Here is a 17,053-nt window from a genome sequence, read left to right as displayed (position 1 = left end):
ATCTGCAGAATATTATTCCATTTGGAAAAGTGAATATCCTTGCGCGATTTTAATGATAGTGAAACTCATTAATACACTTGTTTCTTTTCACATCTACACTTACTTTTGATATCAGATTTTTCTTTCTGGAATAAACGTTGACTTCAAGCTGACTGTTTTGCAACATATTGGATCTATCGTCCGTCCATCTAAAAAAACTTTTCTTCTAATCTTCTAAACAAATATCAGTTTGCAAAATTCTGAACGCGACCCACCTTATAATATCCTTCTTAAAGAAATTAATCTAATTGTCTCTGGACAAAAGTGAGCTTTCAGATTAATCAAATATTCCCTTTCTTATTATTAAACAATTCCTCTCCTTTGTTATGGAAGTAATTGGTTTCTCCCAAGACTTTTCTATAGCTATCACCATGGGTATTACTCTTCTCTGGTGGCTTCTAAAACATTTCTTGTAATGTGTTAGGAATACAGGAATACAGAAACCACAAGTATTCTGCTGAACTAACGTTTCTTCCTCTATGTTCATACTTTCTACTTTTGCTCTCTTGTCTTACTCAATATATGTTCTCCTAATAATTATAATCTTATAATATTCAAAAGAATAATAAATGTCTAAAAAAGCAATTTCTTTCTTGTGATTGATTCTGCCTGTAGACAAATACTATATAAAGTATAATAAGGTGATTAAAACTTTCATATCTGGGATAAAAGAGGACTCACTTCATATACTGTATGTGAATGAACTGTGTCATTAAGATATTGAATGAAAATGAACAGTTCAGATTTATTCGGACAATGAAATAACACAGTCTTGTTTATGATGATCGGAAAACGATTAAGAATTGTGACGATTAAGAACCCAGTAGTTCTTAATCGTTGGTCCGCGAGAAGTCAGGGTAAATTGAATCAGAAGAATAGAAGCAACATTGTGCTTTTTATTTTTACGAAATATAAAAATATTTCGTAAAAGAGCTAATCGTTTTTTACCCCTTACTTGAACGATTACTCAAATACTTGCGCAGCAGCGCGCGCACACGCACACTCATATACATTGAGAGAGGGACAGAGACATGGGGAAGAGGATTCAGAATCTTAGGCTGGGAAAATATTTTCCGCTTACTTGCCTGGTCACGAAATGGCTGACCCTTGAAATCACCTATTTAGATTTGGATAATGGATAATGGAAAATGTGATTCTGTTGTTAAAAGTTAATATGACATACTTTAATGTTCTGTCTTATGCTAAACATGCTGGAATATGTTTCTTGTTTATTACGAGTGAGATCATGATACAACGTAGGTAAACTCGTCCTGTGTTTATGCCTATTTATTTCATTCTATGTAATTGTAAAAACACAGTTCGAGTAAAGTATATATGATTTGTGTTTCTATACTTGTTTTCTAATTGTCTGCGATACTCCTTGCAAGTAGCGAACTTAGAGGTTACTTATATATATTATCAGTGACACATGCCACTTGTCGACACAGAAGTTGAAAGGACGCCAACGGAATGCTCCTTGTCAACTCTCAAGGATGACTGATTACGAAGCAAATACTTACCGCGCCCTCTCCTGGTCGAACCTGCCAGATTGTTGAATGTGAAACATGAGATCTCCTCCACAGAGGTATTCCATGACGAAAAAAAGATGACTCTGAAATGCAACAAACAACACGTTATGACATAAAAAGCACGTCGTAATATACGAAAACAGATTTTGTTACGGCATTTAATTAATATACACTCACAAAAATTATACGGACAATGAGTAATTTGGCTTTAGGATATCGATCGCTACTGGACATTTCGCTATCACGTCACTTCGTTAATGTGACGTGCCGTTTAACACGTCATTTCGATATTGTTTTACTATTCATGATGTCTTATCTATACATAATAGTAAAGATAGCAAGCTTGTATTTGTAGAGCGCTACCTCCTCTGTCTCAAGGCTCAACCGGTTCATCTTTTTCCCCTCTTATCACAGTGTGTGCATCAGAAAGCATTTTAAACTGAGGTACTTATCAGTTTGTGGAGAGAAGTTTCTGTTAGTATAGCTGAGGATAAAGGAATATAGTCAGAATATAAAGAGGAGAGGTAGAAGGAAGGATAATCGGAATGTGAAAGGAGAATTTGTAGAAAGAATGATAAGATTTTTTTTTAAATAAAAAAAAACAGAAGAAGGAAGCTATTTTTTTCTCGGTCGTTCATTTTCCGAAGATTATCGGAATAAGGAAGCACGATGCATTGCGATGGGATGGTAATCTGATGATAGAGGTGATGACGTCAACGCGGTCATAATATAATTATAGGTGATACCCTGTAGTGATAAGATGGGAGGAGCTAAAAGGCTCGATGAACAACAATCATGGCCGATGAGTCAATCCGGATAATGATATATTGTGTGACTCAGATTGTGGTCAGAATGATCTGGACAGGTATTTTACCGGACAATGTTTCTCTCTCTCTCTTTAAACTTATAGCCAAACTTTTCCTAAGCTATTTTGGACCAGTGGAAAGTTACTCGCTAATTATGAGATTTTCTACTGTTGTTGTCGTTCTTTAAAATTAAGGCTCAGATAAGGCCAAGTATTATTGCATTTTATGCTATGTGGTTTGTTAATTGTAGTCCTTATGGACTACAATCTAAATTTTAAATATTATGGACTACAATCTAAATTTTAAATACGGGATTGTAGTCCTTATGGACTACAATCCCGTATTTAAAATCATACCAGATTCCTTCTTTCTCTTTAATTATTACTCCCCCCCCCCACGACACTGTTGTGCTGTAGTTTCTTGCAGAATCTTCTGTACGGGGGGGGGGGGGGTGTGCTGGATTGTTATAATAAAAAAGAAAGGAAGAAAACTGCATATGTGACCGAGTTTTCACACACACACACACACACACACACACACACACACACACACACACACACACACACACACACACACACACACACACACACACACACACACACGAGCTCGCCTGCAACACAGATGATTCTCGTAAGGTACAGGAAAATGGTCGATAAGTGGTTCTAGATCTGGAGATTTCATGTCTTTAGTTGTGATAATGATAAATAAAAAACTTAAAACATTATTAGAAGTCATCTTACTTCTCGCTTTCGATTTGGAAAAGATAGTTATAAATAGTATCTATGACATTCCCTAATCGGATATTACGTTGTTTCACTCATAAAATTCACAAAATAGAGAGTAGGATACAAATTATTTTTTAAATAGACATTTAGAGATAGTGTAGAAACATCGTGGAGACATGTTACAAATAAAATAAATAAATAGCACAAACGCAGGAATCAACTCGTTAAGAGAGGGCAGCTACCCGCTATTGGCGCAGCACGTAGTTTTGCTTTCTTCTTAAAAGTGGGTTTGCATTTTATATTTGATTTTTATTCGTATTATTGTTATTATTGCTTTTGTTTTAAATAATGATTTTGGAAAAAATCACAAGTATTCATGTTATCTTGATTAGTGAAATAATAAACATAATAAGCCACAGAAAAATTGAATTCTTCTGTGGCTTATTACGTTTATTACTGATCTTGAAAATGGACATTTTCCTAACATCTTTTTAGTACTATTTCACTAATCAAGATAACATGAATACTTGAGTGATTTTTCCTAAAATCATTATTTAAAACAAAAGCAATAATAACAATAATGCGAATAAAAATCAAATGTAAAATGAAAACGAACAGGGGTGTTTTGGTTCATTCTTCCACTAAGATGACAGTGTTCATCTAGCGAAGTCGGACGTTTTGGTCTCTCCATCATTCGACGTTCTCTCTTTTCCCAAAGTGCTCCCTAGAGGTTTAGATAACGACACTATGCTGTACCGTCCTGCCTAACATTTGTACTTTTACTTCCTCATTCCTATGGTGGTTTATCTAGAACCGCTACAGCTTATGTAACACAGAAATGTCTAGAATGTCGTTATAACGTTCAGCGTTCATTTTTTTTTTTTGAACAAACAAGACGTAAAAGTCCCTATCAAAAAGAAGCATATACTCTGATACTCTGATAATATATAGAGTGTTAGCTTACCCGAATACGTCTATATGATTAGAAAATTGTGAATACATTACGAATCACTTGAGCCAGAACACTGTTTGGAAATAATGCTTGGCTTCTTCACGGCACCTTTTCCTTAAAAACCGAGGTATTGGAGTTTAATATGTAATAATATCTAATAATCTGACAGGAACATTTACAGATATGAGTAACTTGAACTTCTGGTAGAAATAGTCAGTGGTGCATAAGGAGAGGAGAGGAGCGCAAGCCTGTTTTCGGCATTCTTTCCCAATCCTTTACGTCAGTTCATGTGGATGAGTGACTGTCCTTTGATACCTTTTCAAGTTTCCATATTGTAATGATGACGATATTTTTAGTCTCTCAGTTTTTAACCATGTCCCATTTCGTGTTCTACTAAGCTATAATAATTTATACCTTTGCACTTATACTTTGTTCTGGTATATGGTTTGTTACTAGTATGTAGCTATGAAAAAAAATGAATGTCTTTATTATCAACTATCTTTATAATTTTCGCTACACACTGTATGCTTTATTGAAATGTATCTACTTCATTATCGAAATAGCAGCTTTATATCTCAATACAGCTAAGATGAACTTCAGTTTAGTTGTTTTGAACGACGGCTAACGCAACGAAAGTTATGAAAAAAAAACGTGTATTATGTTGAATGAAAAACTTCAGTTTCCGATAAGAAAGCCTTCCATCTCCATATAAGACAGGCTAATTCACTTCATTTGAAAAGCTCTTATATGGGTTTTTAGCATCCTAGATGGAAATTCAAACTCAGGTCTTTCTAGGTAAAGTGAATTGTCATTGTTGACTCAGAAGAAAGAGAGAGAGAGAGAGAGAGAGAGAGAGAGAGAGAGAGAGAAATGGGAAAAATTTCTGCAGCCCAGTTAGTTGATAATCTTCGACTGGGAGGTTGTGGATCGTAGTTTATTTATGCGTGTATGTGATATATGATGCATATATGACAAGATTCTGCATCATATATTTTATTTATCAGAAACATAAAATCTAAAGTTCCCAATTCCTTTTGGAATGAGTCCTTTATGTTCTAATTTCAAGGTGAAAGTCAAACGATAACCAAATAAATGAAGCAAATAAAGAAAAAGAGAGAAAAAAATAAATTGAGAGATTGATAATTCATAACATTTTTCTGACTATCCATCCAACTGTGTTTGAACAAATCATAGCAGTTATAAAAAATAATATGCATCCAATATAGTTTGTTGAGTGACAGTGTAGGATATATGTTTAATGTTTCACAAATATGTTTAAGGAATGTCAAATTCTAGTGAATGAATATTCAAATATGGAAACCTCATTTTTTATTGAGTTAGCAAGTATCAGTATACGATATTGAGAATATTTCATCTATTTGATCTTCTTGTGCGTATAATTGTTGGATTCATTTCGTCACTGAATTGTTTGTTCAACTATAGAAACCAAACAGTTTCATACTAATTACCTCGCTGCAATGATCCAAATTATATGTACATATTTAAAGGCGCATTCACCCTTGCTACCACACAAGTCTGTCACCTCATTTCTTTATACTTTTATCTGCAGGGTTAGTTAATGAAGTGGGGTAGAAGAAGATGGATAAGTGATATATATAGTTCACGTGCGTGCATTCGCAACTTCCGTGGGCGTAAAAGTAGAATCGCTGTGTTCAACTATCTTAAGCACTTCAGGTAGTGACATTTCAGTGTTTTCTTGGTGTGAAAACTAGTCACACGCACCAGCAATCCTACACTAAGTATCGATGGAATATTTAAGTTGTGAGTGAATACTGAAAAGGGCATTTAAGAAGTCTACATGCTGCAGAATAACAATAACTTGTTTTACTCTAAAGGGACTTGCCAAAAATGTGTCATAGACGGATGGAGGTCTTTTGTTTTAGGCTCATCGGAATTAAATAATTCTTAATGACTACATACCGGGAAGTAACCTCTAAGGAAAGACAAAAAGACAGGACTTTCATATACAATGTTTTTTTTTTTTAATTTTCTAATCACATTAAAAGAAAATGCATTGAATTCTCATTTCATTTTTACTTACTTTCTCTGTATTTTCTGTTAGCTTTTAGGTTATCCTGATATTTGTAGCAATAGTAAAAGTATCATATTTACAATTCACCAGACATACACAAATGCATAAATATATTCATTATATATTATATTATATTATATTATATTATATTATATTATATTATATTATATTATATTATATTATATTATATTATATTTACCAGCCTCTTTGGGCAAGTGGTAAGCTTACCTGCTTTCCAACCAAGAGGCTGAGGGTTTAAATCCTGCCTAGAGCTTGGATATTTCTGATTGTCTCTAGGTGGTCGATGAAATTCATCGCTCAGTTTGAGACTACCACTCTGCTTATCGGAAGAGTGAAGTGCCTTGATAAAGTTCCATGTTTGGTCTATAGAGCTTCGTTCGTAGTTTCATACAAAAAAAAAATCTTTGTGCTGGAATTGATATTTTAACCTTTTCCTGAAAGGGAGAGGTCAATATTTTTGAATCGAGCATAGTTTTCGATATGTCTTTCCCTTACTGAAAGAGGGGAGAAGAAGCAAACTTTAATTGTATACCAGCTCCAGTGGAGACGAAGGCATAAAGATACCGACACAAATTCTTCTTTATATTTTATATATTATAAAATATAAAGAAGAAGAAATAATATATAAAACGTTTCTTATATATTTATATGTTATAATTTTATAAAAATATACCAGAAGTGATTTTATAATCATTAGTGCACGCTAATTCATACCTCGCTTTGGAAAGTACAGAAGAGATTACATAGATAGGGGTGATTAGTTCCCATAGCAAGAACTTTCTTCTCGATCATCGTGCATTCGACGTCATCATCCTCTAGAACCACGTCTTTCTTGAGGCACTTAATTGCAAAATATTGTTCTTGTCCTTTTAACTGTGCCAGCATTACCTATGAGAATGAAATAAAAATACTGAAATTCTGATATTGGAAAATTTTTATAAATAACAGTTATGTGCAATTTACACAACAATCTCTTTTGAAACGATTAAATTTTATAAGGTTGCTAAAAGAGAGCCTCTTTAGTTCAGTCAGTTTAGATGAGGTACTTTAACTGGAAAGCTAGGACGCGAAGAGCCGTTATCAGGGTTTTCAAATGAAGGCGTGGTACTCTGTCTCATATGGAGGTGGGACTTTTTTTCAAGGAAACTCGGGTTTTTCGTCACGCAGTCAGGCAGATCCGGCTAGGAAGACACCAGCAATTCACACAAAGGAATTTAGGCATAAGACTAACCATCCTAAAATATCCTAAAATTATGGTTACTAAAGTCAATCTGTGCCGATCATGGGCCAAGAGCCTGTAAGCCCGTCGGATTATTATTATTATCATGTTTATTAAGAATCGAGAAATTTATTTTTTGCAATATGTGTTTAAACAAATGTACAGAATTGTTATTAACTTCCTTCAGTATCCGTAAAAAAAACAGCGTTCTTCATCATTAGAGATTGCTTGCTGGTTTCACACTAAAAGAAGTTAACTTTCAATTATTTATTTTATAATTGGAACCAATCCAATTTACTGGCATGGTTGTCCTTGTGGATAGCGCTTCTACATTCCACTCAATAGGCTAGGTTTGGGTTCGAATCCCAACGTGGGCTTGATGTTTGTGAATACTTTTAGGTGGTGATGATTTTTTTTTCACATTGCTGTGAGACCGCCACCCTACCTATTGGAATCCTGCAATGACTTTAAAAAGTTCCATATTTAGTCTATAGAGCAGAATTTGACGATTACATAACCCTTGTCCCAACGGCAGTGTTCACAAAAAAAAAATTCCTTGGTAGGATTCATCTCTAAATAAAAATACATCCTAGCCAGTATCACCGATCAGTGTGGAAGCATATGAAGGTAGCGGAAGAGTTACACGTGGATGAAACTTTTCCTTAGAATATATTCTCTTTGAGTGAACAATATTTAGAGAGATGGGACACATTCTGTCTTACGAGACGTAACAAAGAGCATAGGATAATCGAGAATGACGTTGAACTGGTGTTTTAAATATTTTATAGCTACTATCGTTAGTTTGAAACTAAATAATAGAAATCCGATTCTTGTTATATTTGCCAGTGCTTTATTTAGTTCAATGGTTTATAGAACAAAATAGCAGCATACAAATATAGTATCTTATAGGAACATTATTCACATAGTAAATACAGTATTTCAAATACTCGATAAGGTATAGAGCAAAAGATAATTTCTTTTTAGTATCATTTAGAAAGTATTAAAAGTATTATATATAATTTTGGAATGCTGTCTTTATGCATTAAGCATAAACAGGAACTGAAAAAAATAGTAATAAAATAGTCGAAACAAATTCCACATTCTGCTTTCTGGAGTGAGTAGCAGTAATAATTAGAAATATATTACGACACATTTTACCATATACTGGTAATGTGTGCCATTCATAATTGTCCAATTTCCAGACCACTTACAACAGACCATTTATGTTGATGTTCTGTTCTCAAAACGGTACTGTATAGCGCTGTTTATTTGCAAGATTCTACATTTATTTCATTTTTAAGAAAATTTTCTGATAGTCGTTAGATATATATCATTCAGTTAGCATTATTTGAAAACGCTAATGGAAACGACATGTATATTGTGAACTTAGCTATTCAAGAGTGAGAAGTTCTCAAAGATTTCTCCTTCATGGTTGATATCGTTCCCCTAATCAGTTTTCCCTAAAAACAATTCCAGTAAAGCAAATTCAAAGGACCGCATTATCAGCAGAAACTTTTCGAACATTCGACCATTAAGTTCTAGGAACTTAATGGTCGAATGGATGTTTATTTGTGATGACGCGTGAAGGAAATTATAGCATTTGGTCAACAGCTGAAGAACACCATTCAATACACATTGCTCACCCAGAAGAAATAAAATAATGGTTATTTTGGTTCTTTCCATGAACGCCTTGTAGAAGAAAAAACTGCCCTGCGATTGGTCGATTTTAGTCTTTTCAGTTAAACCTGAATTGGCTTCTCCGAGAGAGAGAGAGAGAGAGAGAGAGAGAACGACCAAAAGATATCATAAAGAGGAGTATGTTTATCACACCTCCCTACAATTAATTTAATAGTTTCAGAAACAGCTGAAATATAGTTAAAACCTCAATCATTGGGATTTCATGAAACCATTTCTCTGATTTTATTTTAATATCAAAGCTGTTTTAAAGAAAACTAACTTCCAGAAATCTGTGATATAAGATAAATTACATCAATTTTATTTTAAACTTAAGCTTGTTAATTTTGTTTTGCTTTTCTTCCGAAAAATAAAAGCCATAAATGAAAAAAAAAAAGAGATAACATACTAATCATAAACTGTTTTTCAAAATCTTTCTTTAAAGCATAGACGTTTGTGTATGCGCGCGTCGTGCTTTCGTGGATTCCAGTTTAAAAGCAGTTATCTGAATCTATCTAGGAAGAATTTTTGAACCTATTTTTGGAATAACAAATAAACTTAGAAAGTCATTATACCCATCACTATGTTCTCTGCCTCTCTACCCATGACTACTACTAGTACTCTCTCTCTCTCTCTCTCTCTCTCTCTCTCTCTCGTTTTCTTTACGTGTCTGGCTTCATGTCAAATTAGAAGTGACTAAGCCTTCGTTATTCTCTATTTAGGATCTGTCTGTTGGGACCGACAGTTTTCAATCTCATTCTAAAACTAGCATTCCAAACCAGAGGATAATTGTTAAAAAGGGAAGCTTCTGGAAATTCTGTAACAGCTTCACATTGGTATTTGTGTTAAATGTTTTCAGTATTTAGCACAGCTATATATGGAGAAGTCTATTGAAGCGTGAATTGTAATAGTTAAACAAAAGAAAGGAAGGTAACAGCAGTGTAACGGTTTGTTTACAGGAATGAAAACAGAAAGAAAAGAGCATTTTCGACTGAATTGAAATTAGTTCGGAAAATTTCTTTTTAATACTTCTTGTGTTGACTGAATTAATGGATTAATGGACTAATATTTGTTTAATAATTTATCTTAAGCATAATGATCCAGCAACAATTAGTTAAGACGCCAAGTTACACGTATAATATTCATAATAAGCCAATCATAATATGGATTGACATCAAATAGCTACTGTTTAAAATATGCAGGTATATTTCAGCTTTATGTTTACATCAAAGAAAAAAAAATATAAACTCTATAGAAGAAAGAAATGAATAAGAGAAAACGAGAGGTAAAAAGGATCAAAGTCAAAAAGGAAAGAGAGAGAGAGAGAGAGAGAGAGAAGGAGGACCAGTGGTAATTACTACTGAAAACAGTACTTTAAACAATTTCTGGAGGTATGTCATTAGAACTATTTCATGTAAAACCGCGGATTATTATTATTATGTAATATTGCCATCAGTGTGAAAATACCAGCTTGCTTTTTATAGTTGAAAAAGTGAAAATTTGGAAGTGGTTTAAAAAAGAATACATATTCAGTTTTTAGAGCACCTTGATTATTTAATCCTTAAAACACTAAGAAGTATCGTGTAAACAATCTTTGGAAGCCGCATCTAGTACACTACTAATATGCAATGGCAGGGTTATCAGTGAAACTATTTTTTTCATATTCCATGAAATTATAAAATTTTCTTGACATTTACTAAAATAAAGGGCCAAAAGGCTTCCATTTCTTGATATTCCTTATTAATGCTGGAATTCACACATTTTAGGTGGGCTTTATTTGCTGCAGTTAGCTAATATCTAGAGTTAATATAGAAATGCAAATTTACTTGCGACTTTTATCTCCCAAATTCCTATAGGTCAAAATCTCTTCAGAACGTCTTATATATCTTCTGAGATCACCCTATTTTCTAAGTGTGAAGTTAAATAATCGATTTTTCACTTTCACCTCTCAACACATATCTAAGAGTACGCTATTTTAGACAACCTTTGCTGTTCCTGTTTGTCTACCTTTCCATGAAGTTCTCTTCTGGCAGATTGCCACTAACTCCCTCTACGACTTCATGCACACTCTTCGATCTATAGTTGTATTTAGCATGCTGGTGCATGCTGCTTGACACGAGGAAGTGAAATATCTGTATCCTTTTTCACCTCCTCCAACAGCCATATAGGTTATCAGAAACAAAGTTCTGTATTGTTTCTTTCAACACAAAGGAATTTGGCATTCTTCCCTCTGATTTCGCAATTGCTGATTTTACCTCATTAGAATTTTTTTTTAGATCTTTCCTATCTTTCTTTTTTCTTTATTCTTACTCTCTGTCTTTTTGATTTTGATTCTTTCTTTCTTTCTTTCTCTATTTATAATCCTATTATTACTCAATATCGATCGAGTATACATACTCGATATTAATCGGGTATATTCCATTAATATCATATTTCTCAATATAATGTATCCGAAAGATTTGGCTCAGAAGAATATTAGTATCTAGTACTCAAGCATATTCAATTGTGTTTTACGATTTTGTTTGTTATTTAATCGTTAACGCATTAATAATACCCCAGACCCCAAATATGGTCTTTTATTCCAGTTCAGGCTTCAAGTAGGATAATATTACTGCTTAATGTAGAAATCTTGAGAAAGTTCTACTGCTGGGTTACACGGTATGTTATACTTGACAAGAATTACTGTACTGACTGGCAGAGAACAAAGTTATTTGACATCTGAGTAATTCAATCTGGATTTAGAATTTACATTCTGTCAACTAAGGCCATGATGCCTTAGCCCTAAGATGTTAGTTGTTTTGCTAAATAATGCAAATAAAATACTGTACAAATAAATGTAAATACGAATGAATAAATAAAGTAAATAAATGCATGTTAATATACATAAATAGTGATATAAATAAATAGAAACTTAAATAAACATCAACAAATATACTTTTATTTTATTCATAAAATTCTGTTTATAAATAAATTTATAATATTTTATAAATTTATAAGATGTTAATTAAGAATAAAATAAAATTTTGAATAAAATAAAATTTTGAATAAAATAAAATTTTGAATAAAATAAAAGTTTATAAATAAAACAGTCATTTATTACAAAATTATTTTTAAATGTCTTGATTATATTAATTTAATTTTTGAATCAAGCCCAACAAGATTCAAATGCGATAATAAAGAAATAGGTAAAAAATCGCAAAAAGTTATTTCTCCTACTATAAAAAATTGAAGAAAATCTCTAGCACTTTTAATAGTTAACTATCCTGTTCCTTCGTCACATCACTAAGTGTTTGGAATTTACGGCATACCATGCGTGGCAAGGATGACGTTGACCCAACAAGTGAAACTACACTCTGAGCAAGACAGCGAGACAGTAATTGTAGTGACTCAGATGATGCTATAAACGGATATTCGAAAGGGTAACAAGGTGACTTTGTTTGGATGACGTATATGATTTTATTTTCCAGATCGATAAAAGTATATTAGCAAAACCGTCTAATGCATCATTTCATTTATCTATGTCCAGTAATTAACCTTATTATACGAAGTTGGATAAAAATGTTCCTTAAAATCATCTATAAAACGAGTACTTATTGTTTATAGAGCCTTCGTGGAGCAATTGGGAAGAACGACGAGACAGTGAGCATTTCGACTGGTAAAAATCAGAGTTCGATTCTCTTCGCGATGAGAGGAATCTTTATATAGACTTTTTCAGTTGAAAGTGAATTAATGGATCTCAAAGCAGGGTTTTTCCCTCCTGGAATCTCAGGCTTTTCGTCCCGCATACCGGCCAGTCGTCCAGAAAACACATGCAATTTACAGACAAACATACTATTAGTGGGTAGTAGATGGAGTTGTGTGTAGATGATTGGTAGTGCCGTTGTGTGTGTGTGTGTGTGTGTGTGTGTTGATGGATGATTAAATTGTATAGATGGTGGTTGTGTGGTGTCGGTGTCCTCTCACGATGAGTCCTGGGAGGTTATGTAATAATATTTATAACTATTTGTATTTGACTAATTTAGAATTAAAATTATTGATGTCGGTCATTGTGTAGCTCATGCGTACAAGTGGAGTAGTTTTTTTGTAGACCATTTCCAGGTAGCGCTTAATAATGGATAATGGAAGCTGAAAGTGAGGTTCTCTCATAACTCCACTAAACTAAGTCTAAAATATACACATTTAGAGCTTATGTGCAGTTAGTCACGAATGCAAACATGCCGAAAGGTACCAGCGGGCCAATCCAATTATAAAGGAAGAATGAATATATAAAATAGCATACATATTTTATATATAACTCTGATTATTTTTGTATTTATTGCTTTTCTTTATTAAGTTACTTACCTTTCCAAAGCTACCCTTTCCTAGCACCTTCAGAAAATGAAAGTCATCTACAGTATATTTTTTAAATCGTAATTTAGTTATGGTAGGTGACGTCGTTACTCCTATTTGTTCAGTAGATAGAGATGATGATGATGATAATACTTTAATTTCATCTGTCCCACTTGTTTGTTCCCAAAGATGTTCATAGCTGTCATCTGAGTCAGTGCTGCTAGGAGTAGATGGTTTCTGTACAGTGATAGACTTGATGTCTTTTTCAGCAGGTGGGACTGTCTTATGGATGGTAATCGGAGGCGAGACTATTTCTTAAAAATAAAAATCATAATAATAGTTTGCATTATGCTCACCTTTGATAATGAATATGATTAAGCTGTTGAAGAATTAAACTGCATTTTTGTACTGCATTACTTAACAAAAATATGTAAAATTAATGAATTGAAGTTTGAATTCATTTGAATCAAGAAAGAGTTACCGATTAAAATCACTTAAGAATTTTCATCATTTTCCTTTCTTTTAGTGTTACACGGTGATCAGCATTCATTTTCGAAATTATGGATTTTACAACCGTGTTATAACTAACTCTTTTTATTATCCCGATGTTTCGATCTTCATATCAAGATCATCATCTGGAGCATACACAAATATACAAGACAAGCTGAGTTACATTACAAACCGTAAGTTAGAGAAACAATGATTTGATCACATGTTATTCTACTGGCATGACCTCTAGTGAAAAAAAAAATCTAGCTTGCTGTAATTTATAATTTTTTTTTTCACTACTGGTCATGCCAGTAGAATAACACGTGATTAAATCATTGTTTCTCTAACTTACGGTTTGTAATGTAACTCAGCTTGTCTTGTATATTTGTGTATGCTCCAGATGATGATCTTGATATGAAGATCGAAACGTCGGGATAATAAAAAGCGTTAGTTATAACACGGTTGTAAAATCCATAATTTCGAAAATGAATTTTCATCATTTGATTCACAACCTTCTGAAATTGACCCAAGAATGATTGAAGCTGAATTACGTTCACTACTGGTTCCTTTCTTCTCTTCTGTAGCAGAGAAGCTACAGCTACAAGATGATGATGAGAAGTATACGTGTCTATCATGGAACTGTAGGAATCGAACACGCCATTCTGACATGCTTGTGACAATGTAGCCCTTATCAGCCCCTGTAAAAGGAACTTTTCCACAATGTGCCCGACATATGCAGCAAGTAGTAGTCACGGATTTCCAAAATTTATGCAGCTGCGTCCCTCCTTAGGAGTATTTTCATTGTCTCTTACTCTTAAGAACATTTATTTAATGTTATAGAGCAAGAATTAATCTGGGTTATTTAACTTTTGCACCTCTTACATTTCTCCTTTTTCTTTCAAAGTATATATTACTTAGCTCATAATTATATAATTAATTAGTTAAGCCTATTGTTTCCACGAAACTCTTCTTTTATTTCGGCATTTTCCTTCACATTCGTTTAACACATTGTCTCCTCTATTTTTTATTGGTTTCTTCCTTTCTGTCCGGTTGCTTTTTCACTACATCTAGTGTGATTATTGAATCACATCTTTTAAATCAGATTGACATGTATTTTATGCTTTTAATTTAGTTATTTAATTTCACACGTATTTTTGTTGTTGCAATTAGTCTTGCATTTCTGATTTATGTAATACTTTACTCATTCTTCAAATCACTGCTGCTTTTGAACTGTTTTAAAACATTTTTCTGCGGTACTTTTAATTTTTAATACTTTTATATGAAAACACATGTGTAGAAAGCATAATTACATTCGTTCGAGGTGTTCTTGTCTGGTTCAATGTCTCTAAACTATTTTTCCTCTTGTAATAACCAAGAATCAGAAAAATATTTTTGATCTTGAGCAGATAAAATTATTCACATTTCTTTAAAACCAGTTAACGCCAATGATGTAAAATCCACCACTTTTCATTTAATAAAAGATTGGCGTTTTTTCAAGGAGAGACTCTTTTCTATGCGAATTCTACTGATATTCCTAGGGAAACGCCTTCCACCTCCGTACCGGCTAACTCACCTTTGAAAAGTTCAGATAGATGTTCTCGCGCCATAGACGGGATTCGTACCCGGGTCTTTTCAACCAAATGGCTCCGTCTATTCCAACTGAGCTAGGCTCTGATTTCTGTTTTATTATTTATTTATTTATTACTTAAGCAAATTTAATTTTACAAATGTCACGATTTTCCTGTTCAAGCAAATGCTCTATATCTCTAGGTTATGGTTATGTTCAGATTTATTATTTATTATTTGAACCCAGTTTTTTTATCTCATACTTTCTCAATATGTTTTAAAGATACTCCAACCAAAAATCATCATTATTAGATTTGTCTACAATGATTATAACTTTAAAGATGTGTTTGACATTACTTTAATAACATGACGTTAATAGTGCTTAATTACATTACTTATAACAAAATTAAACCCATATTACTTAATTTAAAATATAGTTTAAGGTTAGAGATCTGTGGGCTGCTCCATAAAACATAAGCTTTATATAAATTATCATTCTTCTCAAAGCAGAGCTGCATTAAGTTTAGATTCAGAAATTTTTTAAATATTTTTCTTTATCTATTTATTGATAGATAGCTTTTTTAGTTGTTCTAGGTCGTTTAGCCTTTCTATTACATGTAACTTTGTCTATATTATGACCTGTTTGCAGCTCTATGGGGCAAAACAGAGGCGGAAAAGTAGAATAAGTTGTAGTTGGAAGTTTTTATGGTTCCGTGATCTAGTCCAAAGTTACCATCTGGCAACTGCACTCGAAAATGAAATGCTATGTCTGTTCAAGACATTATACTGTCTAGTGAGTCCTAAACTCTACTCCCAGATAATGAATGATTCTGACTGCAACTGCAGACTGAGCCAGTCAGCCTATTAACTGATCTCCCGTCTCGTTGAAGGAAGGAGCAAAGCAGTGCATGCAATCTGCACACCACCACCACTACCACGGTTCTTCCTTCCCCTTTTCAGATATCATAATGCATCCACAGCAAACATGGAAAAGTAATTGTAGTGATATTTATATAAGTAATGATGATTACGTGAATTATTATTACCATGTAAATCATTACAAGTAATGATTTACATGACAATAATAATTCACGATGTTTACTGATTTACCTTAGAGACTTGCTACTTACTTTAGAGAATCCAGCAAATACTATCTGATCAAAAATACAAGAATACATGTTGGTAGTAGATATGGCTGTATACACCACAGCCATGGGTATAAACAGAAGTATGCGATCTTATGATCTTCGTAGAAAACTATTAATAGTAAAATGCGTGTAGTGAAGAGCTCAGTGGCTTCCTCTCGACGTGGCACTATCGTAAGATAGGGCCACCATTGCAACAAACCCCGTTCGGAATTTTCTGTCTGCTGCAGCTGCTGCGATCAGCTGTAAGTGTTGTTGGTGTGGCGGAAGCGCCAAGAAGCAACAAGAGCACAACTGCAACCTGATCTGGTACTGCAAGCACATCTCCTCGGTTGAAACACTCGTTAGCGACTTCCGAAATGCCTCTGCAACAATGCCAGCAGTACAGCTGTTCATTGGGAACTGAAGAACATGGGTTTCCATGGCTGTGCAGCCGCACACCAGCCTAACATCAGAAAAGGCAACGCTAAGCAGCATTTAGAGTGGTGCAAAGCTCGCGTTATTGG

The 17,053-nt window shown here is 33.6% G+C and overlaps 1 protein-coding gene across 4 annotated transcripts in view; it reads right to left on the bottom strand.

Annotated features, from left to right (window-relative positions):
- LOC150110131 (uncharacterized) overlaps window positions 1-17,053 on the bottom strand; it is an 89,692-nt gene that overhangs the window by 33,410 nt on the left and 39,229 nt on the right. For all 4 annotated transcript variants that reach the window (XR_016548830.1, XM_090398020.1, XM_090398028.1 and 1 more), the window contains 3 exons: window positions 13,360-13,661; window positions 6,840-7,013; window positions 1,560-1,651 (listed from right to left, as the gene is read on the bottom strand). Coding sequence is in view for 3 of the 4 variants with exons in the window: in XM_090398020.1 (XP_090254146.1) it covers window positions 1,560-1,651; window positions 6,840-7,013; window positions 13,360-13,661 (568 nt within the window). In the remaining variant the exon portion in view is untranslated. The remainder of the gene's footprint in view (window positions 1-1,559; window positions 1,652-6,839; window positions 7,014-13,359; window positions 13,662-17,053) is intronic.

The sequence above is a fragment of the Typopeltis vanoorti genome, chromosome 1 (assembly GCF_054136105.1).
Source record: "Typopeltis vanoorti isolate ZY-2024b chromosome 1, IOZ_Tvanoo_1.0, whole genome shotgun sequence".
NCBI classification, from domain to species: domain Eukaryota; kingdom Metazoa; phylum Arthropoda; class Arachnida; order Uropygi; family Thelyphonidae; genus Typopeltis; species Typopeltis vanoorti.
The sequence above is the reverse complement of the archived record's forward strand: the minus strand, read 5'-3'. Positions and strand labels throughout refer to the sequence as shown.